This window comes from Balearica regulorum, chromosome 14 (genome assembly GCF_011004875.1).
Source record: "Balearica regulorum gibbericeps isolate bBalReg1 chromosome 14, bBalReg1.pri, whole genome shotgun sequence".
Lineage (NCBI taxonomy): Eukaryota > Metazoa > Chordata > Aves > Gruiformes > Gruidae > Balearica > Balearica regulorum.
The window spans coordinates 4,461,413-4,487,300 of record NC_046197.1 but is presented as its reverse complement, the minus strand read 5'-3'; the positions used below and the strand labels follow the sequence as shown (position 1 = coordinate 4,487,300).

Below are 25,888 nucleotides of genomic sequence, written 5' to 3'. Positions count from 1 at the left end.
ATTATGAATCGCAAGAATTTAAAGTACACGAATACTGAGGAAATCCAGCTTTTTGAGGAAGGGATTCTGTTACCTGGATTACTGTAAGTTTTCTAGAGAATTCTGTGTGTGAATGTTCCCAAAGGAGGTAAAAAGTACTATTTTGTTTCCCAATTTTCATCTTCTAAATTGAGGACATGATAATTTAAACTATAAAATGTTAACTGTGCTTCTGTCTCAGTCTGTGGTTGTTTGAATTTTAACAGGAATCCTACTCCAAATAAAGAGTGACTGTTTCATTTACTTTGTCTTGGAATGTCAAAAGAAATGTCCTTTACAGATTTTCATTACTTCTGGAGAACAGGTACACACCTATGTGGCTTAATGCAACAGGCTTTGCAGGCATGCATATATTCAACAGTATACACACAAATATATTTAGTGGGGGGGAATATGCATATCATATCCAACAACTCTGTCTTTAATAGATACATAGGAATTAAATGGAAAGATAAAAATTTTCTTCAGCCTTCATGCTCATCTCTAGCTACTGGGATGGACACTGGTTGGTGTCTGCACTTATGCTCTGGGTGGCTGAATATGTGAGAGTGATAGCAGAGTTAGATATGGAAGCTTCTTAGAGTAACTGTCTTTGCAGCATGTAGTGTTTAGTTGAACAAAAAAAAGGATTCATGGGAATGATGAGAATCACTTCCATCTTCCTGTAGTACAACTTAAAGCCCACTTGTACTTGAGCAGAGTTCAGTTTGGAAAATGTTTTATGTTACCAGTATGACCTGGTATTTCTTAGGCTTGCCTTCTGACGCAGTATTGTTGTGGTGGTCTGCTGGCTTTCAGCTTACCTCCTGAGGGAGCTAAAACAAACACCTGGAATCTAGAGCAGTTTTGCACTGGTTTTTTTAATTTGTTTTTCTATGTCATATGTGTCCTGCTATAAAATTATCACTGAGGTGACAGTGAATTCTAAAAAGAGAGTTTTTATTCTTTGCTGATCTGAGGGAAATTTAGCTAACTGTATTCTCAATGAACTGTAAAGATCATATTTAGGAATGCTGTCTTAAGACTGGAGTTCCTGGGCATTCTCTGTGCCATTTTGGGAGAATCTGACAGCATCTTTGCACAGATGTGCTATTGATGGGAACACCTTAGCCTGATGCTGGCTGCTGGGGAGGGCGTATGCTGTCCAAATCTCTTCCACTAATCTTATTGCCATGACATCAGTTGCTCCTGAGGTCAGCAACTGCTATTGGGAGTTAGAATGAATGCTGGGGTCTTGGAGCAGGCCATCTCCTGTGCGCTAAGGATGCTGTCTCCTTTTGTGTTTATGGCTGGGACAGAGGATGCCAGGGAGTGGAGTGGCAGAAAGTTCTTCAGAGTGACGTGAAGGGGCCTTTTTCTGCTGGCTAGAGAGTTTATTTAAAAACAAAGAAAACGCCAAAGAAATAAACGAAAAAACCCACCCCCAAAACCTGAGTATACTACCAAAAAACCTTTAAGTCTGTACAGTACTTTTGAAGAGCAAAAGAAATAAAATACATGTTTCAGTGCACAAAACCGCATGCACGCAACCCTGAAGATCCTGACAGAGTGGAGGAAAGGGAACCCTCCTCTTGACTGGTGAACTCTGAGGTGATACTTGTGATATGAGGGTCACAGTTTGTAAGAGACATGATATTGGTTACAGCTGGCAGAAGATATAACTGGATAATAGTCAAATTTTCATTCACAGTTAATAATTCAAGAATTAGCAGATGTGATATGCTGTCTGGTGCTATAGATCATTCATCTGGATGTAGCTGGTGGTTTTAGACTGTTTGATTGCTTATAGTTTTTTTGCAATGGTATATGGGAGATAATTTCTTTTCATAAAATGTCAGGATAGTTCTATAGCTTAAAACTTTGTAAAGGAATTTGTTAAACTCATCCTACCAAACAATCCAAATTCTACAGTAACATCTCATGAAGTTTCCACTTACTCATTTAGAAAAGTCTTAGCTGATACAGCCACTTCCTTTGTCAGTTTGTTACTGCACTTTTCAATATATTAATTGCTGTTAAATGAAGTTTTTAAGAGAGCAAACCCAATATGCAATGTGAATATATGACTCAGTAATTTGCATCTTATATTTTGAGACAAATACAACTGTGCATATTTTGAAATATAAAGTATATAGTAGTTAACAGTAATCTTAATCTGTATAGACATTTCAGGAAAACAGTAAGAGCACACACATACCCCCACCAACGCTCCGGTGCAACTATCTCTAAATGTCATGATAACTTAAAAGGGTTGTTTGCCATCTTCTGTTTTTTGAAATCTGTGTCAAGACTAATGAAGCCAGTCAGAACATAACTACACATCTACTTGTGCACATTTACAATTTAGATTAAATTTTGTGTTGAGCAGCTCTCTGAGGAAATGTTTTCAAGATTCTCTTGGAAAAAAATGGCTGAATCTGGACAGCAGAGCCTCACTTCAAAGTTTTGGGGTTTTTGTGGTGTGTTTTGGTTTTTTCTTTTTTCCGCTCCTCCTTTATGTTTAATGATTCAAGCCCTGCTCTACCCAATCAGGAGGAGGAACTAGTAGGAAGGCCTCTTATTTTTGGTCCAATAAGCCTCCTAATTAAACCTGAAATTCTTTCTAATTTCTGTTCCAGACATACAATGAATATAATGATGGCAAAAGAAACACAATTTATGGGACACTTGAAAAAGCGAGGAAGATGAATCTATTTAGCTTTACACTCCTATCTTAGGCATTTTCATGAAAGACAAATTAGTTTGAGACTTTTAAATATAATGTTAAGTAAAATGTGTCCCCAGTATACATTTTGGCCTGGCAGAGATGAATATCCTGCTTTAAAAGCCTGGAGTTGGGAGCAAAAGGAATGCAGGAATGAATATACTGGAGGCAGGCTCACCTTCCTAGCTCAGTTTTCCCCTAGTCCAAAATACTGCAATTTTGGATGCTCTGTATGTGTGTCATAAGAAAAGGAAGAAAACCCTGCCAACCGATATCCTTACTGCACAACAGAGGTCATGGTTAGTACCTAGGGTCCTGTTCCTGCTTGTACAGTGTAATTGCACTTTCAGGCTTACGTATTTTAATCAGTTTCCCTGTGTGATACTAGTTCCAATAACCACTTCTACTCTGTAATGCTATTGTAAAAGCCTATAACCAAACCTATGAAGAAAAAATATACAGAAACAAGCGCTTACCATAGCAGCCCACATCCTGTAGCCCTAGAATGTAAGAACTAGTAAAGAATTTTCTCGAATTCTCTCTGAAAATTAGCTGTTTCTTAACCACACACAGATAAGCTTCTGATTAGAACACTTCTAAAATCTGCTGCTCCTGTGTTCTTTTCAGAGTGATTAAATACAGAAAATTACAAAACTTTCTACTGTTTGCATGTGAAACAGTTTCATGTTAAGATGAAGCATCTGAACCTAGGAAAGAATTCCGTAAATTCAATTTTCATATGCCTCTCCGTGCCCCTTCTCACCAGTGTCGCCATAAATTTCTGTAAACTGTGTACTTAAATTCTCAGACCAATAGGCTAATAATTCTCCAGCACAATAAACGCATATATATTGAAGACCTGCGTCTAAATAGATGCTCTTAAATCCTGTGGAGAGCAGTTGTTATGAATAGCTTGTTTTCACGCACACGCTGGTTTTTGGGGTTGTTTGGTTTGGTGGGGTTTTTCTAGCACTGGCCATTTTCAACACCTTTGCATTCTCACAAGAAAAGAGATTAAGTAATGGTAACAGATGAAGTTTCTTGATGGAATTATGGTTCTGCTTGGTTTTTTCTAGTGTATGTATCCTAGTATCAGAATCTTACTAACCATGTGTGGTTTTCAGTGTAACTGGCTGTATTGAAAACCAGTGTTTTTGTCCTTTAATTTTTCAGCTATATACAATTTCAAAGGTACAGGAATACCACAACTACCTCTACAGATTGGTGATGTGGTGCATATCTTGGAGTCCTGTGAAGGTAAGTCAGTTGCCTTCAGGCTATAAGTTTATCTGTGTGAGTAACTTTAATTCTCTTACTTCACAGCAATTCCCCGTGTTACATAAGTAATTTTCTAATGCTGGTGTTTGTATTGTTGATGGTATTTTATTTTGAGGAAGAACCTAGTCATTTTTTGGAGACCCAAAATCAGAAATGTTACAGTATGTGTGGGTCTTTTGGGAAGCCATTACCAAATGAGGAAGTCATCAAGGTGAATTTAGAGTTCGTGTGAAGTTCATGCCCACTTGTAATATACCTGATGGAAGTTACATTAGATTTGATTGAAGTTTTAATGGAATACACTTTTGCCTCTCAATTAAACATTGGTTGCTAGGAGATATTCAGCACCCTAGTCATACTATAGTATAAGATGGAAATCTAGTGTGTTGAAATAGTATGTAGGTCAGCGTAATAGAAACGTTTCTGAAAACTATCCAACTTATTGAACATGCCAAACAGCAGAAGTCCAACTCAAGTCATGCATAATAGAAAGTCAGTATGCGGACATAGCTAACCAACTGGCATAAGTGTACAACAAATGCAAGCAGTGGAAGAATAAGCAAACATAAAATTTTGTATATTTGTGAAGCTAAATTCATTGTCAATACTGTAGTGATGGTGTATTCCTCTGTACCTTCACAATCTTACTGAATTGTCTCCCAAGTCTGCCAGAACTACTTAAGCTTTTATTAGTATAACACAATAAGGGTGGAATTATTAGTAGTAACTTAACAGTTGTATATCTGCAAATGTCATTGTAATAGTAATTTATTTTCAATCTGCTGTGATGTTCTTGATCCCGTAAGAGTTTAAAAAATTATGAAGTGTTTCAAGCTTGGCAAAACGTATTGTAAAATTATCTTCTTTAGTCTACTTCCACTGTCTGTCAGTTGTATCTTATTACCTGTAGTTATGTTAAAGAGAAAGGCCAACTGCTGTATTATGCAGTTACAGAGACAGCTCAGCGTTGCGAGATACTTGCTATGTTGTGGTCGTAAGGCTGCAAAGAACATGAAGCTGTTTGAGCCCAGCCCATTCCACTTCATAGAGCTCTGGTTTGTTTTGCATGGAAACAAAGTATTTGAGAAGAACATCTGATAAACCATACCTCTAATGTTTTGGAGCACAGAAGCATATTTTTTTCTTCTTCAGTGAAAATATTGATGTTGCTCATTAGACTACTAATCAACAGATGCATCTCTAAGTAATGAGTAATGATTTGTGTCCTTCCCTAAAAAATGAAAGGTCTGCATAATTCTTTAAGTCTCCATTCTAAACATTTTGGTAAAGAAAAAATACATTAGCAAAGGAGAAACCTCTTCATCCCTATATTGTCTTTGTTAATTGCAGAAACAGCATTTTAGGTTTCCAGTTCCTGTGGTATATTTGTTGTCTACCCAGCCTAGCAAGTTGAGTGGTGATGTTATGGAGTTGTTTACCTAAAAGTCTTTTCTGAATCTGCTCTTAATGCACTATGTTATAGCTTGCTTTATGACATATGTTTGTCAATGAAGAAGTGGAATCTTTTGTATTGTGCAAGTGAGGAAGTTCTTATCTTATCAGCTATCTTAAAAATATGCTGCCAGCTGCAGCTGAAGAGTAACCAACAGTAACAGGTTTTTTCTGTGCTCATTTTATGTGCTATTTTAGTTTGTTTTGCATACACAAAATATATTCACAGAGCATACGCATGCCATCACAGCAAATGGCATGAAATCGATTTTACACACTTTGTTATAAATTGAAGACTGTGTGCAAATATTCAGTTTTAGAAGTAAGTTGCAATTTTATTGTTGAGAAGATACTGGGGAAAAAATCCCAGTGTTGAAAAGCTTGAAAAAAAATCTGTCCCGAGTCTGTCTTTGAGGTTAGTGATTCTCCTGTGACTTTTAACATGACCTTTCTCACAGTATTGTTTGGGATTTTTTTTTTTTAACGCTTTGGTTGCATGGCTGAAATACTTGTGCTGTGTTAGAAATGGAGAGAGAGAAAGTGATAGGGAAGAGATAATATCTGTTCCTGAAATTATAGTCAGAAAGTGCTTTCTCTGGAGTGAAATAGAAGGATTCAACAGAGTTGAATACTGTTGCTGTGCAGGTAATGTTTCATGATGGAATGTGTGCACAGTGAACGTGGCTTCTGCTGTAATCTAGTAAGGTTGAACTCTTTGTTTTCTGTTCTTTGTAGAAGTTTATTGTGACTTAACTGGGATATAGATGGAACGAAGTCTGAATTAGTATTTTAACTGTCACTACTGCAATACTGCACTCTTTCTTTCAGGTTTCTAGTTATCAGTGGAGCAGGAGTCCCATGATAGCTCTTTACTTTCTTGAAGCTAGGAAGCTGCTTATTTGAGTTGGGTCCAAAAGCTGTAATTTCTCATGGCAGAAAGATGACTTGCCCTTACATTCAAGGATGCTGGATGTATAACAACCATGTACAGTAGTGGATTAATACTACGCCTAGAACACAACTGGAAGAGCTTCATGGACTATCCAGTATCATAAGTGATCTTGGTTGAGAAAGATGTGTGTTATATATTATGTTACAAAACAGCTTATCCTACGTTTTTATGTGTGTTATATTCTGTCTAAGATTATCTGTACTTACTATGCAAGACTTGAAAGTAGACTGTATAATCATACTTGCTAATGTGCAAGTCATTCTAAATATGCTTCCTGATATTCACTTTACTTTCATGTATGTATTTTTGAAGTAACTATTAATTCTTAAAACATCTTATGCTAGATAGTTCTTATATGAAACAAAACCCTTGACTTTATTATGCATACTACTTTTTATATTTTTATATTACTTTTTATGCATATGTTCAGCATACTAAGTGCACTCCTTCTTCCTTTTAGATTGGTACAAGGGTTACCTAGTAAGACATAAAGGATCAGAGGTAAGATCATGCTATTCATTCATATGAGACTATTTTTAAGGAATCAACCTATGAAGTGGGTTTTGTAGTACCCCTTATCAGATAGTCCTATTCTGATCTCTGAAGTTGGCTATCTCCATTTGCTTTCCTTTGGAGATGAAATAAATTATCAACATTTATCCTGGACAACATTGGTAAATATTAGAAGCAAGGACTGGGAGACTAATTACTGTGTCTTCAGGTTAACAGACTGATGAAGAGATTGTTTAACTTTTTGAATTAATTTGCTGCTAGATGTGTCTGTTTCTGCACTTTTTTCTAAGGATTCTTCAGGCAACATTCAATATCAACAACTCCCATCAAGCTTAAATTCTTAAATTTATCCCTAATGTACAAAAACAGTATTAACCAAGAAAAGCTAGTATTCTTATACCTAAAGATGGAAAGCCACAAATTAATAGTTTTACCCTAGGTATGATGACTCCTGAATTAAGTAGTAAGAGAATGACTTTTTGGTTTCAAATGCACTTTTCTAGAAAAGAAAAGCATTTTGTGAAACTTGCTCTTAGTATCAGGTTTTTTTAGGGAGCAGCAATGCAAAGGCATTTGAAGTTAAAGACTCATGCCTATATTACAGTAAAAATGTTTCATGGAAGTTGCTTCTCTGTAGCCGGGAGAAAGAATGTACAAAACCTTCACAGCCACTTAAAAAGGATTATCTGGGGAGCAGAGGGACAGTTGTTGGCAAACAATATGCCATCAGAAAAAATCAGAACAGTCATAAATTGTCTGTTTCTCCTTTTTCTTATTTTGTATTCAGTGGCTTGTAAGTATTAGCAATAATTTGCATTAACTTAAAGCAACTGATTTGTGTCTCTCTCCAACCAGTATGTGATAGTAACATTTTAGTTTCCTTTTGGAAGTATTAGGTACTCGATTTATTGTTTCACTTCATTGTTCAATGATTGCACATCCTAAAAGATGGAGGAATGAATAATTGTGATAATTATGCATAATTGTTTTCTCTAGACTTCCACCTGTTGTTTCTCCTATTCTATGAGCTCCAATACAACTGCATAGTACACCTTATTTGCTTGCTTCCATTTCTAGCTTGACGTAGATGAGGTGGCAACCAGGCTAGTTCACAGATAGGTAGTTCACAATCAGTTCTTGATGCAGCGTAGTATTTCAGTGGAAGCTACCTGAAGTAGTTACTATTAGCTGGTTGATCTGCAATAATTGGGGGTGGATATGAGAGAATGCCTAACCATCCTTCCATCCTGCCCAATACTACAACTGTGTCTTAAATACTCCTTTGACATTTCTTTTGGCTCAAAATGCTACTGCTGTTTATTTTAATTAATAATTCTAAAACTAAAAAGGGAAAATATTTACCTAAACTAACCACTTCCTATTAACCAATTCTTAATATTGCAAAAGGGCTTCAAGGTCAGCATGTGTAACATGTTTTAAGAGGTATTATTAATTTCATATACTAAGATTTCACTAAATTTACTACAAATGGGACCTTCTGCTTTTACTTTGCTTCTTCATGGACTCTTTTGAACATAAATCTTAATGAAAAAATGTGGAAATGATAAGACATGATTGTGTTTTGATTAAGATCCAGTGCTAAAAGAAAATGGCTATAAAAATTGAAATCTAGTTCAGAGAGAGGCTTTGTAAAGTATCACATATGGATGTCAGTTATTGAATAGAGAAGAATCCAAGAAGAACCTAACTTAACACCAAGACTAAATTCGCTAGGATTTGTGAGGATTGTCATGGATAGATTGATGGTCAAACGTTCCTTTAGGATGACTTAAAACATTTCAACTGTGGTACAGCAAGGACACATCACACTAGATCATTTTGTCTGGTGACCATTTAATTTCTACACGGGTCAATTAAAATAAATGTTGAGAATGTCATGAAATCTGGTGCCTCCTTTGCTACATCTCGCTGGGCATCTTACTGCATGGCCCTAGGTAGTACAAAATGAGATCATCTCAATTGCAGTGATGCCACATACACCTAGGAGGCCTGAGAGTTTACAGCTTTACTAAGTGTGTCCCTTCTTTGTGTATTTCAAATGAAAGGCCATTCCTTTTTCTTAAAGCAATTTTAGTCTTATGCGCAGTGGTCTTCATTCTTTATGCCTCAAAGTAAACTTTGAGTTTACTATCCTTCATGTCAATGGCTATTTTGTTATTAATCCTGAGTTTCTTTCACTCGATGCGATGATCCTATATCAGCGTCTCTCCTCTGGTTTGATAATGAAGCTGATCTCTAAATTAGACTATATTTTGTTCCTAGAAGGTGAACTGTAGGGGCTGATGTACACAGAAAATGTTTATTTACCGTATTTGAACTGTATGTACTGTTTTCTGGGAGAGTAGATGAGGGGAGGGGGGTGGAAGATGGTGTTTCTTATGAAGAAACGTAATCCTATGTATTCTGTGTTTACAGAAATAAAGATACAGCAAAACTTCTATTACCTGCCTGTCAAACAGAATGATAGACAGCCATTATAGATTTATGTTTATAGTCATAGTTTTATGAAGAAAATTTGGTAGAATTAGGTTTTGGAAAGCTCTCATTTGTTACCTAAATGTTCTTAAAGAATAAGTGTGGATATTTATTATTTATTTTCTCCTTCACAGGGAATATTTCCAAAATCTTTCATCCACATCAAGGAAGTTACTGTTGAAAAGAAAAGGTATTGAATTTAACTGTTTTAATGTATTAAGGATCTTCTCTGCTAAAGAATGAGTTTTAAGGCATTTATATGCCTTAAACACAGTAACTATAATATAAACCCATGAAACTCAGATACTCTTTCATTTTCAATGTAATAAATCTCCTTCTCTTTCCTAGACATACGGAAAATACAATACCTGCAGAAATTCCTTTAGTTCAAGAAGTTACCACTACTCTCTGGGAATGGGGAAGCATCTGGAAACAGCTCTATGTGGTATGACACTCTTGCATGCTGTGTGTGGCCTGTTAATTAGTCATATTTATGCATATTGAGACCTTGTTCAAATTAGTGTCTTTTAGATGCAGGGAAGGATATAGGAGGATTTAAGAAATTACTTCATCACTGCTTAGATGATTACCATTTTCTTCAATGGCTTTAAATTAAAAGGCTGACTTACTGCTGAGGAGTGCTGTAACTTCATGCCTATAGTTTCAGCCTTGAGTATCCTGTACACAATAAATTTTCCGTAATTGTTATTTGTAGTAGTTTCAGGATAGGAGTATCGACCATAATTACGATGTGTTTGATAAAGATTTACCATGTTGTTGAGATGCTAGAACAAAAGTTGTTCAAGGGCTACCGGTAGAATGTAGCTATTACCAACCGGCAATTTTCAGAAGTCAGTCTTTCTACTTTCAATATTGTAACTTTAAATTTCTTAAAGACATGGTTTTTTCCATCTTTGAAAAAATAGTTTTTTCTAGTAAGCACTTCTACCAATACATAAAAGTGCAATGAATGTTCAGGGGTATTAGTGAAAATGGCCACTGCATCAGCATCTGTGTTCCTTGTGAGTAAGCAACCTGTAGTCATGGTGGTCTCTTGTATATGCTTGTAATGCCCACAGTGTAGTACAGAACCACAGAAGTTATTAATGACTTTTTTGAAATTATCTTCTTATTTTCATTGGACCTGAAATATTTTTATAGGCCTCAACTATCCTTCATGAAGAGACCAAACCTTTCTTATAATAATATATCTGTCCCTGGACTACAAAACTCTGAGAGATAAAATTTTAAGAATAGAAGGCTATTTTTTACATTTGCATGTTGTAACCCTACATTAATCCCTACTGATTCTAGTGACTTGTTGACAGCCAAAAAGTCATAAAGTGTTGACTGGAAAAATATAAAAAAATGGTGAATTCTTGAGTACCTGAGTAGTCTCTTCTAATGGATTACCTGTTTGAACAACTTGCACTGACTGCTCTAGGATTCTAGCCATTGGATTTTGCTTTTTTCTCTGTTGGGGCAAATAAATCTTGAATATGGTGTAGTTTTTCCTCATTAATATATTTTCTGAATCATGCCACTTCTTAGTCTTCCTCTTGTTAAAGTCGACAATTAACACTTTTCTTGTTTCAGTGAATGACACCGGAACTGCTTTAGTGACTTCCATGCATTCTCTCGTTTTTCTCCCAAATGTATTAATACCACAATCAAATGGTGGTGGTGGTGGTCCCAGCATGCTCTTATCAGTATCTCATACAGAAGTAAATTGCTTCTGTAATGTTTTCTCGTGATAACACTTAATAACTTTTAAACCAGCACAATTAAATAAACCAAAAATAATGTAATTCCCTATCCCCATGCAAACTGCCTAAATTTCATGTAATTTCTTTACTGTCACATGGGACATTCTGTCCTTAACAATTTGTGGGATGAGAGGAGGCAGGAAGCCAGTCTCTGTCTAATTCTTGCTTCTGCAATCATTTAACATTAAATATGACACATCCTTTAATTGTCAAGACCAATATTTCACTTCGATTTGAAGCTTAAAACCTATTGTTTTCTTTTATATCTTAGACAAATAAGAAAGAGCGGTTCCAGCAGGTGCAGTCTATGATGTATGACTTAATGGAGTGGCGGTCACAGCTTCTGTCTGGGACTTTGCCAAAAGATGAGCTCAAAGAACTCAAACAGAAAGTCACTTCCAAAATTGACTATGGTAACAAGTAAGTGGCCTATGTTGCTTCTGGAAAACAACATTTTATTTTAAAGCCCCCAGCTAGAACAGAGATGATGGTAAAGTTTTCCTGTTTGCAGTTTTGTAACTCATTAATGTGAGATGCAGACATATTGAATCTTACTTTTCAAAATTGTCCCTGTTATTCCTGTGATAATAGTAGATACCATGTTGAGGCTTCTCATAGCAAATCACTTTTTCAAAACATTAATTTATTTGTGAATTATAGATACATGAACTTGTCAACTGTAAAGATTTGAGGTCAGATAACTGTCCTTTTATATACATAAACATCAGTGTACTCAGGACCCAAAACCTGTCCATCCTTCACAAACATTGCCTACCTCTAGTAGTGTTATGCTACCACTTCAAAAGTGGTGCTGAGACACCTTAGCGTGGTGGATGAATAGCAAAAGTCTGAAGCGCACAGAGCCTTTGCTAAAGGCACCACACCACCACCCTACACCCACCCCTCCTCAATTTACTAGGGAATTTCCAGGCAGAACTCTAGTTTCGGTAATAGAAGTGAAACTACCAGGGATAGAGTAGTTACTTGACAAAATGGCTTGTCCGCTTCCTGCTAATGAAAAGTCACAGCAACACAACATATTTTTGGCAAAAATGGAGTTATGTAGGATCAAGTGGTGTTCCACCATCTGATAAAGGGAGACAGAGCTTGGCAAACAAATCTTCATAGTATTGGAATTTGCTTACAAACTGTATTTAGCTATTGCAAGCGACTGTGGTTATTGTGGCCTGAAGGCCTATATGCAGCTGAAAGTTTTCAGCTACCTGTGGCTAGACATAAACAATGACCACGCAGTGTTATGAAACTCTTAACTTGTTCACTGTGATTTGGATGCACAGATTTCTGTAAGAATACAATTTATTTGACTACACATAGCGTAGCAGGATACGTGGGCCTGAATAGTGACTCCAAGACAGATTTTACTTTGAATCTGATCAAAGAAGCTGGGGGGGGGTGGGGAAGAGGAGCAGAAGAGAAGGCAGCCAGGGGCAGGAAGAGCAGAAGGAAAAAAGGCATTAGTTGTATGAGACCAAAGGAGAACAGAACATAGTAGTTAGCTAAGTAACGGGACTGGGAGGGTAAGAGAGCAACATAAAAGCAGAAAGTAACAGAAAAAACCTACGCATCTTGATTATAAAGGTTATACGTTAAAAAGCAAGAGATGACATCTGCTTTAAGTCATTGAACATGGTGAATCTGTTTTATGTGATAGACATTTAAATGCTTTGGTGACATTACTATAAAATGCTAAAATGCATAAATACCATACAATAGCTTAGAAAGGAAATTGTGGGGTTTAGTTAAATTTTTCTTCAATTAAATACTGTTGCATGTATTTAAACTTATTTTATTGCTTTAAAACTTGAAGCAGCTTGTGTGCTACATTTCAAAGCTTTATTTTTGTAGAAGGAAATAACCCTGCCATTGTGCCATTTGTATTTTCACAGAATACTTGAGCTAGATCTAATAGTTAGAGATGAAGATGGAAATATCTTGGATCCAGATAAAACCAGTGTCATCAGTTTATTTCATGCACATGAAGAAGCGACTAATAAAATCACTGAACGAATTAAGGAGGAAATGGTAGGAACAACTGGCCAAACTTAATGCTTCCTTTGCTAAAATCAAAATGACACCCCAGTACAATGGTTAAAGGATGTAACTTTTACCGTAAAAGTTGGTGGAAACTTTTGGCTCTGACTTTTAATTAAGAGTAGATTCACATTCATGTGTTATCAATATGGCTAAGCCTCAAACTGAGTTAGTTGCATTTGTGCACTGGATTCAGGCTGTGGGCTAGGCTGAAAGCCTGTGTCTAAAGCTGGTTTTAAATCCATTTTTTGATTCCTAAATGGAAATACATCTCCTTGTTCCATCTGTGGGCTACTCAATAGGCTGATTTGCATAATGAATAGTTACATACCCAGAGCTCAGGCTGCAAGCTATGATTAATCAAAGCTCTTTTTTTTAGACGATCTTGTGACAATACTAGTTGTTTGCTGTATGTTGCTGCTGTTAGTCAATGGAGGTGAAGAGTTTAAGCTCACTAAAGAGGAACTCAGGTGAATTCAGCATTATCTTGTGGACACCAGAAGTTAGTGTGCCTAAGCAAAGCAGACAAATGCATAAATGTCATCTTTTAAAATGCAAAGCAAGTGACTATGCTTCCTTAAACTTTTTCTACATTAAATCTGTTGTAAGACATTGGGTTCTTCATTCATGAGAAAGTAAACAGTAATAAAGCAAGTTATAAAAAGTAATAAAGCTTTTGACAAAAAAACCAGTTGGGCTGTCATGACATTTCCATAATGCCCATGACAAATCACTGGAAAACACCTTATGACTTGTTCTCATCAGTGTCACTAAATAAATCTTGCTTCCCAGACATCAAAATGCAACTGACAATATAAGGAAAATTAAACTTGGTAGTCTGCAATAGACTTTGTTGCTTCTGAGTGGTTAAAATGGAATGTAGGTAGAATTTAGGAGTCTATTTTTGAGTCTGTGAACCTGCTCAGCTGTGTCCTGATCTCAGCATGTGTTATTTGTCTCCTCTTCAGAGAGGCGTATTTTGTTTTGCTAGTGTTCCTAGCATACTGAAACCCCATTATGATGTGGATAGTAGGCTTTCTGCTATATCCTGAGTTCAAAAATCATGTCTTACAGACTTGCAGGTTTGCCTCTGTAGTGACAGTCTGATACTTTATCTTCTTTTTAGAAGGGGTGATAATATTTCACCCTTTATGTAATTGCCCAGTGGTTGAAGAACTGGCCTAAGACATGGAAGTCTTAGAATTATAGAATATTTCAAGTTGGAAGGGACCCATAAGGATTGAGTCCAACTCCCTGCTCCCTTCTCCTGAAGCGGTATTGTGCTTTAAGCCCATCTGGCAACTAAGGAGCACACAGCTACTTGCTCACTCCCCTGGTGGGATGTGGGGGGAGAATCAGAAAAGTGAGAAAACTCATGGGTTGAGATAAAGACAGTTTAATAGGTAAAGCAAAAGCTGCGTAAATGTAAAGATTTTTCAAGAAAGGAAGGTTTCTGGAGGTGAAGGGAGGATAAACAGCTTAACTACTGTGTTCCTTGGAAATAATCGTGAAATAAAGTAATCCCTGTTCCATTTCTAAAAGGAGACACCTACCTGGAAAGGATATAATATGCTTAGAATTCATACAAAGGAATTTCTTACTATGAGTAAGTCAGTCACATAAGTACTGCAAAAGATTATTTTAAGGTGTCTCTGTAATCAGCTTTTTCATTATTTGCACATGGAGGTAGCTCCCTAGTCTGGGTGCAGTGTTTTGAAGAACCCAGTCTGAGCTTTTTATCTTCTTGCATACAGTGAAGGCTCTGGAGGGGAAGGTGAGATCTTCCATACCTATGTCACTACTGTGCCTTTTAACCTGCCAACTTTCTAGCTTCATAGTAGAAAAGGATGTTGATACACCTGATGAAGCATTGCAGAGGGTCAGAAACTTACTTGTTAGTCATGTCTGTGTTAAGCAATGTCTTTCAGAGGTATATATGGGGCAATGCTTAATTGCTGGAAACAAGTATTTTTATCCAAATTTCCTATGACTTTTTAAGATTAACTGGTGCATATGATAAAAACTGGAACTGCTTGTAGTATCCCACAGTTTTAATTCATGGATATAGCTAATGATTCTTCCTCCTCCTGAGTAGTCAAAGGATCAACCGGATTACGCATCATACTCCCGAATGTCTTCATCCCCTACCCACAGCCTATATGTCTTTGTGCGTAATTTTGTTTGCCGCATTGGAGAGGATGCAGAACTCTTCATGTCACTATATGATCCACAGAAATTAACAGTTATAAGGTAAGCTTTCTTTTTACTGCAAAAGAGTAGCAAAAGGAGCTAGCCAAAATGAAGTAAAATAGTTCCCAACATGCTAGTAATACAGAGAATATATAAATGAAAGGATGAAAACAAAAAGTAAAGGGAAGGGTGGACAGATGTAGTTGTTGGCAGCTACTAAAGAATTCTAGCGTAAAGGATCCCAGATATTTTGATAAGTAATTCCTGGATTGAACACTTGAGAATTTTGTAGAAGACTGAGACCACTTCAGAGTTAAGAGATTGTTCTTGATGGGGAATGTTGTGGTGTCCAGAGTAAAGTGCTGAAACAGGGGGAAGGGGACAAAATGGGAGTAACTTAATTAAGATAGATTACAATTCTGTAGAGTATTCCTGTCAAACAGACTCATGGTAAACTTTCCTTCACAAAAGGTCCCATTCTGTCTTACATTTGAGTTACTTTCCCAAACTTACTGATTGTATTTTGTATAGCATTCTTCTTGTCTTTTTAGTCTGATACTAGATTTAAAGAATTACCACAGACTATTGTCTGTTATGCAACCTTTGTTATGTACTGTGGTTTTTAATGTACTGTGAAAGGGAAGAATTTTTAAATCACATGGCAATAAGATATTTATCTTCAAAACAGTGAGAACTACTTGGTAAGATGGGGGAGTAGAGGCTTTCCAAAGGAAATTGATATGCTGAACAATCTTAAAGTAGTGTTCACGGTAAGTGTTTTCCAGTTTACCTTACTTTGTATTTGCAAATAGGATTGTCTCTTCTCTGTGGTAACTATCAGAACTCCTGAAGATTGAGCAAGATGAAGAAGGAAGCAGAAGTAATCTTAGAAACAGAGCAAGATGACCAGTCATTGAATGCTTTAAGGCATCGACAATGCTTCAGTAGTGACAATGCTTCAATGTCCTTTCTTCAAATCAATTTGCTGCCTCATACGTTTACAGATGATATTTTATATCTGCTGTACCTCTTGATTGCTACTATTTTCTCTATTTATCTTACCTTATATTTTCTTTAAACTGTCAGATTTTTCATCCTTTCTGTGGGCTCAGTTGTTGTTTGGTTTTGTTTGTTTTCCATTGATTACTGAGGCCCAATTTATTACTGGCGGTCCTGTTTAAATTTCACAACTTGGTTCTTCTCCAAATAATATTTCAGTTCTGTTTTGTTTATATCTTAGGATCTTGGAAATAAAGACCTTAGTAGAGACAAAATTTATTTAGTTTGTCAAATAGTCCGAGTTGGAAGGATGGATCTCAAAGACAGTAACTCAAAGAAATACACACAAGGACTAAGGCGGCCTTTTGGAGTGGCAGGTAACTGATGTCTCCTTGTGCTTTATCTGAAGCAGGACCTTAGTGATACTTGCTCACCTTGGACTGTAGAATCTCTACCAAGATGTCTCAGAATACAAAATAGCTATATCAACTATCTTCCATATTTAATTTTTTAAGTCCGTAAAGACTGCACCCACATTAGCATTTTAGTTCAGGTCAGAAATGTGCTTTTGAATTTAATTTTCTAATAATTCATACTTAGTGCTATGCAGTGCAAACCAAAGCACAGTACCAGGGTATAATAATAGAATTTCTTGCAGATGAAATAAAACCAACAATTATGTCCCCAGAGCACCACCAATACACTTAAACCTGTATTCACAGGATTAGACCAAAACTATACTGAAGTAATTCTCCCTTTACACAACACCATGTTTGTAGTGGGAACTTTGCACTAAACGTTCTGCCCCATAAATCTACCCCTACTAAGCTACACTGCTTGCTAGTGAAAAATCTATATTTAACTTGAGGTACAAGAACATTAACGCATATTATTCATAGATAAGATGAAATATTTTGCAATGCTATTATATGTTTTGATGATTTTTCTTTTACTCTTCTAGTTATGGATATTACAGATATCATAAAAGGAAAAGCAGAAAGCGATGAAGAAAAGCAGCATTTCATTCCCTTTCACCCGTAAGATAGTCAGAAATATCTTTTTCTATATGCATGAATATTTCTACATCTCTTTGGCTGTACCAATCTGTGAAATGTTTCAAGAAAAAACAATTTTTCCTTTTAATAATTTTATGTTGCAATAGCACTAATTATTTAAGTATCCCTTAAAAGGCATTTAAAACTTGACAAGGGTTACACAGCATGTTAAATGAATGTGTATTTTGACAGATGTGCTCCTTCAGACAGCTGGTACCATGCCCTATTTAATGAAACCCAAGTTAAATAGTTATACATACTCAACAGTAAGTTTTACAAGTATGGATACCTAGTAGTTTGTGTGCTTAGTTCTGGTTTGAATTTGAGAAAAATCTGAGTAAAAATTGAGTTGCAGTTAAAAAGTAGTTGAATTGTCATGCGTTAACATAATGTTCAAAAGAAATGCCAGACTAGCTGCCTAAAAATGTGATACTTGCAGATCAAATGCCAGTATTCACTGGAAACGTGTTTGTGCATTCTACATACCACTGCTGCTATGTACTATGGAGAATGAATTTAATTATGAAAGACCCAAGTATGACACACTGGTTTATTATTTCACTTGTTCACAATTTGATCCAACATGTTTGTTATGTGAGAATTTCTTTCCAATTTCAAACGTAGCTGAAAAAAATTCAAAGTTCATTCATTTGTCAGGGAAAGTAGACTGGACTGGCATGTTGGTGGATGCATTCGTATTATGTGTTCCTACAAAACAGGCTTTCATATTGTCAGTCTGTCACAAAATGCTGTTAAATTGTTGATTTAATCTTTTTCACTTTGGTGTACATATAAGCTTAATGCGAGTGGTCTGCAACTCGGAGTGAGAGATAATGAAATTACAGAATGTATCATAGTAAGGTCAAGTAGAGCAAAGAGGACTGAGGCTGGTTGTCATCTATGTTCTGAATGGTGTTTGATATATCTAGCACTTCTAGTAGTCATTGTTTTTTCTCCTGCAGGGTAGTGGCAGAGAATGACTTTTTACACAGTCTCCTAAGCAAAGTCACTGCATCAAAAGGAGACAGTGGTGGACAAGGTAAAGGAGATTTTTTTAAAATTTTAGGTAACAAGGTCTTTCTGTGGAACTTCAACTCATATTGTTTAAATTTTAGAGAAAGGCTTTTATGTTAGAGCTGTAGCACCACCATGGAGGTGGGTCAATGTTGAAGTTCAAAGTGAAGAATTGTGAGTTTGCTGCAGAATCTTGGGGGCTATTTAAATTAGTAGCTATGACTTTGGATTATAGAGCTTTTACTTTCAGCTAAAGGAAGTGGGGGAAGTGAATTCTTATCACTGTGGTGGTGGGTAGAAGAGGCAATCATCTGAAGTTGTTTTTTTTTCTCGCTCCTTACCATAAATGTAATGTATTTTTTTTTCTCTTACTAGGTCTCTGGGTAACTGTGAAAATGCTTGTTGGAGATGTGATTCAAACTAGGAAGGACTACCCACATCTTGTAGACAGAACCACAGTTGTTGCTAGAAAGCTAGGATTTCCTGAAATAATCATGCCAGGTAGGAGGTGCTTGCTTCTGTAATAGGAATGGATTTTTTCATTCCTTAGGTTAATGAGCATCAGCTGCAGCCTTATTTACTTATGTAATGGGTAACTCAGAGGCTCTTTAGAATTCACTCTTCATAGCAAGTTTTATTCCAATATTAGAGGTTTATATAAAAGTAGTGAAATCCTTGGAAAGTATTTTCTAGTACTTAAATAGAAAAAATAAGATCAAGACAGTGAGGGATAATCCCAGCTCCTTGAACATAGTTTTCTTGTCTTATAAATAGATTATGGTGGATGGTTACTTGAATTTTAAATTAACCTTATTTTTATTGTAACTTATCACTGTCCTTTAATAATAATAAAGATATGAGTTTACAATATCTTGATTATTTGCAAGGGGGGGGGAGGGTTTATGGTAAGATATTTTCTAAGTATATGTCACTCTGTCTGCAGTGCTTTTTTTTTAAAAACAAACAACCAACACACACCCCAACCCCTTCAATTCAAATCTCGATACTTCTTCCTTTAAAAGAAGTCATTAATTTGTTCACAGGACAAAATTAAAATATGAAGCTCCCTCTAAAAAGACAGCTGTGTATTTGGGGAAAAATCAGTAATGGCATCATCCATCACCTCACCAGCAGGTGTCAGTGCAGGACGAGAATTGCTTCAAGTCACTCGGAGGCCTCCCAGCTGGTTCCTTTCACATCATGTCACATCTTCTTAGCTAAGAATAACAGAGATAAAAAATTAAGTTCAGATGGAAAATAAGACATTTTTATTTTTTTCGCTGTAGAAAAAGAGGTACTTTTGTGAAGTTCAGTTGACCCTATGCTCTCCCAACATTTTCACTGATTTTTAACTTTTCCATTTCTTTTTTTAGGAGATATAAGAAATGACATTTATATTACATTGCTGTATGGAGATTTTGATAAATACAATAAAACAACCCAGAGAAATGTGGAAGTGATAATGTGTGTCTGTGATGAAGAAGGAAAAGTGATGCCAGTAAGTTCTCTCTTCTCTATGATGGACACAGAAACATGAGTTAAATTATAGAAGTAAGCCTTAAACTTATAAATTTTTATAAAATACCAAAAACTTGCAGATCCCTCATTTGCATCATCTTGTGACATTTTATGACTGATAAGTTTTATGATGTTTAAAGTAACGTATCTATTAGAGTACTATAAATGTCTTGTGTAAAACTGTAATGAGAAATAACATTGAATGACCTATTTTAGCTGTGCCAAGGAACAGCTGTCTCTGACAGTTACTGCATTCTTATTCTACGGTTTTTCTTGTGGAAATTCCCAGAGGAATGCAATTTGTACGTTAAAATGTTAGGAGTACCCTTTCTGCTACGTAACAAACCCTTAATTTGTGCCAGGAGGACTGTCATTGTCCCTTGAATGAAGCACATGGCAAATAACTAAACTGGTGACCACAGAGGAGTGTGGATGCTGTACATATGCAACCTAAATATTTACAGTGTCTTTTTGCTTATCTATTTCTGTTTTGAGGAATTTTTTTTTTTTTTCTTAGGGGTTTTAACACCAGTTCAGTATTCAGGTGTTTTCTGGCCTTTTCCTTTCCTTGTTCACTAAATCAGTACTGTGATCATGAGGGAGAAATCATAATGATGCTTCTTGACATAAAATAAAGATGGAGTAACTCACTGTGGTTCATGACTTGCTGAAATCTGTTTATGAACTACAATTAACTGCTTGACCTAAAATGTAGCTTTAAAGCTTGAATGAAGAAAATCCTAAACCCACGTAATGCTTAGAGTCCACCCAACAAATTGTAACCCTGATTACAAAATGTTGCCTATAGCTATGAAAATACCTAACCACATGACTTGCATGTACAGCAGTTAACTCTGTTGTGGAATCAACTTCAGCAACCTCTATTCTGTCTGTTCACAGATAATATGCTTAAAATACATATACCAAAGTATTCCTTGAAGAAATTAACCAATTGAAACACATTAAATCTTGTATTCCAATAATCATGTATGTTCAGTTCTGCAGATGCATCCTTTCTCCAAATACTAGGAGCAAGTAGACTTGTCCCTGTGTCTATGATCTGAAATCTATGTTCAAATCATGCCTGTTTTCTGTGGATAATACGCCTTAGACATGTTTAAGCAACAATTTTGAGGAGTTAATTGAAATGCTGTTCAATGCAATAACAACAAAAAACTGTTTTTTCCTTTTAGCCTCAAAAAACTTTCAAACCCATGAATTTATATTGATATTAATGTTTCTAATTATCCATGAATCAAAACAGGTTTATGTTCACTAAACAGGAAACTCATTGGCTCTGCTTAGGTATCAAACTAGTTTCAGTTGAAGAGCTAGCACCAGATTTACTGTTGCAAGTAAAAGGCCTTTTGTGGATGTCACAGAATACATTCAAACAAGTTGGTGCACAAACCTTGGGGGAAAAAAAAAAAAAATCTGTATTTGGGCAGATGAGACATACCTTTCGGTAGTTAAATCACTCTGACCAGGCCTTACAAATCATCTTCAGGTATCAGCATGACACCCTTCTTGTCACAAGGCATCCAGGTGTTTAAAGCAGGCCTGTAAGACTCACCAGATTTTCAGCAGGAAAAATGCACCTTTGCAGTAGTTAGTGTAGCCTGTATAGGGTTAGTTTAATCTGTGTCTCCAGTAGAGAATTTAGTATGTTTGCTTCTTTCATGCACTTCAGTTTCAGGTCTGATGCTTGGTAAGGTGTTGGTGCAGCCCTGAGGAGGACTTGGGGGTATTGATTGATGAGAAGCTCAACATGAGCTGGCAGTGTGCGCTTGCAGCCCAGAAAGCCAACCGTGTCCTGGGCTGCATCAAGAGAGGCGTGACCAGCAGGTCGAGGGAGGTGATCCTGCCCCTCTGCTCTGGTGAGACCCCACCTGGAGTACTGCGTCCAGCTCTGGGGGCCCCAGTACAGGAGAGACATGGAGCTGTTGGAGAGAGTCCAGAGGAGGGCCACGAAGCTGATCCAGAGGGATGGAGCACCTCTCCTATGAGGACAGGCTTGAGAGAGTTGGGCTTGTTCAGCCTGGAGAAAAGGCAGCTCCAGGGAGATCTCATTGGGGCTTACCAGTACCTGAAGGGGCCTACAGAAAAGATGGAGAGGGACTGTTTATCAGGGAGTGTAGTGACAGGACAAGGGGTAATGGGTTTAAGCTGGAGGAGGGTCGATTTAGATGAGATGTTAGAAAGAAATTCTTTACTGTTGGAGTGGTGAGGTACTGGAACAGGTTGCCCAGAGAGGTTGTGGCTGCCCCTGGATCCCTGGCAGTGTTCAAGGCCAGGTTGGATGAGGCTTTGGGCAACATGGTCTAGTGGAGGGTGTCCCTGCCCACAGCGGGGGGGTTGGAACTAGATGATCTTTAAGGTCCCTTCCAACCCAAACCATTCTATGATTCTATGACCTTACTTCTTCAATTATCAGCATTTGTAGTTGCTCTGCATGTACAATCCTCAACTGTGATTAGCCAGGAAAGATGGATGTAAGCCAAATATCTTCACAGATTCACTAAAACTGAAATCCTGGGTTACAACAAATTTTGAACTCAATCAAAACTTCAAGTTTGATCTGTGCTATTTGTGATAGTCATTAGAGAATGGCAAATTCTAAACATTGAAAAAATGCAGGAGGGCATACTATCTGTTATTCTCCAACATTTAGTTTGGAGGTCACCAAAGTGGCAGCCAAACACTTGAGATTCTGCTGGAATAACAGTATTTTAAAGTAAATGGAGAAACAAATGGAATAATAAAGCTAGATTATTTTTACTTTGTGTGTTTCTTCTACTAATTGAGATGACTGGTTACTTAAGTTCGTCAGTTTGAGAAGAGAAATTAAATCTATATATGTTCATCACCCAGCTCTTCTTAGACCCTACTGTGTAACCCCTGTAAAATGCAAGCTACGGGTAGGTCTAGTATAATTATGGAAAATGTTAATTTTCATTATATTCAGAGGCTTGGAAAATGCAGTATCTTCATATTAATGCTTCCTCTCTGTTGCTGCTTTCATTATTGTTTAATTTTGAATGATGCCATATCCAAATTGAAACCTGCTTGTTAAAGACAGGCCTTCAAGCAGCACCGTATGGTCTCTAGCTTTCATGGAGTGTCTCCAGTCCCCAAAGGCTCCAAGCTGGGGCAGCCTGGGCCAAGCCGTGGGGCCTCTTACCCGGGGAAAGGTTTGCCTCAGCTCCCAGGCCGAGGCCAGGCGCCTCAGAGGCAGCAGCCGTCCCGTCTGCACTGCCTGCCCCCCGCCCCGCCATGGCGGCTTTACGAGGACGCGGAGGCCCGGACCAGCGCCCTTACCTGGCTGGCGCTGGCCCAGCCCAGCTCCCGGGTGCCGCTGTGGAGCCGGGGACGCGCGGCTGAGGGCGGGAAGCGAAGCTCGGGGTGCCGCGGCCGCCATGGCTCCGTAGCCCCGCGAGCGCCGCCTCGCAGGGCTAAAGCGGGAGGGGGCTCGCGCCAGGCGGCCAACGGTCGGTGGGTCTCGCGCGGGTCTCGGCGGGGCGCTGAGGTAAAGCTGCTGCCCTCAGCTGGGAGAGGCCCTCGTTCGGTACTTGCTCCTGTCCTTAGTGTTGCTCAAGTCATAAAAACTTAACAGAAATTAATGAGCCGCTAAGCACTGTGTTTTGTTTTGGTTTTTAATTTTTTCCCTTTCTTTTTGTAAGAATGCTGTTTGCTTGGGAGCAGGAGACAAACCTGTGAGTGAATATAGATCAGTTCTTTACTATCAGGTCAAACAGCCACGTTGGATGGAAACCTTAAAGGTATGGTGTAGATACTTTTGCTTGTTTCTCTTTGTTTTTTGGTACCTCACACAGAACAGTTGCGCAGCATCAGCTTTTTCTAAAAAAATAACTTGATTCTGAATACAGCTAGAAGGATGGAGCCTTAGTCATACATTAGTTATTAGCGATACATGATTAGCGAGGCTTAAAATTTGGCCTAGAAAATGATGTTAAGATTTTGTTTAGCAAAACAAATGAGGTCATCTTAGATAACCTCATGTCTTAACATGGCTCATCAAAGATGAAATACTGCGGTTAAACACTGGAGATGAGGAGCTTCAATTGCATAATTAAAACCCAAACAAAAGCCAAAAGAAAACCTGCTACCACCACCCCCAAAATTACAATTTTAAAGAGGAAAAAACTGTCTTGGATTTCTTTAGAGACACACCAATAATTATCTAATCTAGCTTTAATGTCTTTAGAAAATATCCAGAAGTAATTCTTATAAAACATCTCAGGCTTGTTAGCAAACATGACCTTTTTTTTTTTTGAAGACAGTATTGCCATGTATGACAAGCCCACAATTATTACATTAAGGTCTGTTGCTGAGATTGGGCAGGATAGGGAGGGAAAAGAAGTATAATTTGAAATGGAAGCTTATTTGTTGTTTTGAAAACATTGACCTATTCTGGTTTTTTTGCTTACTTGTACTAGTTTGGTTTTTTTTCATTATTCTGTAATTCAGACTTTATACAGAATCATGAACAGTAGGTCCTTTTGAAAAGTGTAGTTAATGCGAAGGAGTGTTACGTAGTAAGATTTGTAAAGAGAAGTTGTGAAAGAACACAAAAGAGTATAAGTCTTTAAAGTTTCAGAACTATAAACTTGATAATATAAAAACTTGTGCTTTTTCTTATGCAGTTGGCCTTTTTTTATTGCATAGTTGTTACAATTAAATTTAAGAATAAAGCACTCACAAGTTCCTGGTATTCATCTCAAGGCTTTGAAACTGAATTTAATCACAAAATATACTTATTTCGCTAGAATTTTCATACCTTTTTCACCTGTTTATTAAATTGGTCATCAATTTATGTATATGAAATGAAGTTTCATAGTGCAGAGGTGTTGCATAATTCTTTATGGTTAACATGGTAAGCAATAAGACTGCACTATACTTATTTTCTGGCGTAAAAGCACCTGTGTGCTTTAACTCACTGGGTTTAGTGCTTCATGTCTTTGGTGGTCCTAGACTTTGAGCAATGTCTGACAGATAACTGCTTATTAGCTACTACTTCTGCTACTGTGATCAGGTTCAATAGTTTTAAATGATCTGTGAAAGGCATGGTGGGGCCAGCAGAAGTGGTGCTTGTTTATTCTAAAATAGGAGCTCATGACATGTGAAACTACCTTCCCCCTCTGCCCTCCGTAAATTTATTAATTATTTTTTGATTTTACAAAAGGTAGCAGTCCCTATTGAAGACATGCAAAGGATACACCTGCGCTTCATGTTCAGACACAGGTCATCTCAAGAATGTAAGTAGGGAGTTTTAACTTTAGTGAATTTTTAATACATTGATGGATAGCCAACTGAAAATATTTTGCTTTGCAGCTAAAGATAAAGGAGAAAAGAATTTTGCAATGGCCTACATAAGACTAATGAAGGAGGATGGAACAACGCTTCAAGATGGCACCCATGATTTGTTAGTCCTAAAGGTAGTGAATCAATTGTTTTTTCCTTTCTTTCCCCCACAAGACACCTTTTTTCACACTGTTCTCTTTGACCACATTGTTTATTTACTTTGTGCTAGATTAATTTTGTTATTCTATCAAAGGTAAATATTACGGTTCTCATCTGAACAATAAAAAAATGTAACTTGTTCCATGGTCAGTAAACATTGGTCTAACTTTTAGTTAGAGATGTTATCTAAGCATAATGAGAGACGGTTACTCTTCCTACTAGTTTTACTGAAGCTTGTGCTTTTGGCTTTCTGTAGTACAGGGGAAGCCATGCTAAAGCTTAGTATCTGGATGTGTACCATTATTCTTGGTGAAGGGGGGGAAAAAGTGTTGTTTTGATTTATTTAGAATCTCTGTCACATGAATAATCAGGGAATGTC

At 37.1% G+C, this 25,888-nt stretch overlaps 1 protein-coding gene across 1 annotated transcript in view; it reads left to right on the top strand.

The window, feature by feature from the left end:
* Positions 1 to 25,888, top strand: part of DOCK2 (dedicator of cytokinesis 2) — a 204,163-nt gene that overhangs the window by 6,477 nt on the left and 171,798 nt on the right. Inside the window, exons 2-17 of the mRNA XM_075766092.1 lie at positions 3,917 to 4,000; positions 6,886 to 6,926; positions 9,569 to 9,624; positions 9,783 to 9,879; positions 11,472 to 11,620; positions 13,108 to 13,243; positions 15,348 to 15,502; positions 16,131 to 16,212; positions 16,683 to 16,818; positions 17,403 to 17,478; positions 18,459 to 18,535; positions 18,886 to 19,011; positions 19,884 to 20,008; positions 23,709 to 23,807; positions 25,232 to 25,304; positions 25,381 to 25,484. Coding sequence (XP_075622207.1) covers positions 3,917 to 4,000; positions 6,886 to 6,926; positions 9,569 to 9,624; positions 9,783 to 9,879; positions 11,472 to 11,620; positions 13,108 to 13,243; positions 15,348 to 15,502; positions 16,131 to 16,212; positions 16,683 to 16,818; positions 17,403 to 17,478; positions 18,459 to 18,535; positions 18,886 to 19,011; positions 19,884 to 20,008; positions 23,709 to 23,807; positions 25,232 to 25,304; positions 25,381 to 25,484 — 1,616 coding nt within the window. The remainder of the gene's footprint in view (positions 1 to 3,916; positions 4,001 to 6,885; positions 6,927 to 9,568; positions 9,625 to 9,782; positions 9,880 to 11,471; positions 11,621 to 13,107; positions 13,244 to 15,347; positions 15,503 to 16,130; positions 16,213 to 16,682; positions 16,819 to 17,402; positions 17,479 to 18,458; positions 18,536 to 18,885; positions 19,012 to 19,883; positions 20,009 to 23,708; positions 23,808 to 25,231; positions 25,305 to 25,380; positions 25,485 to 25,888) is intronic.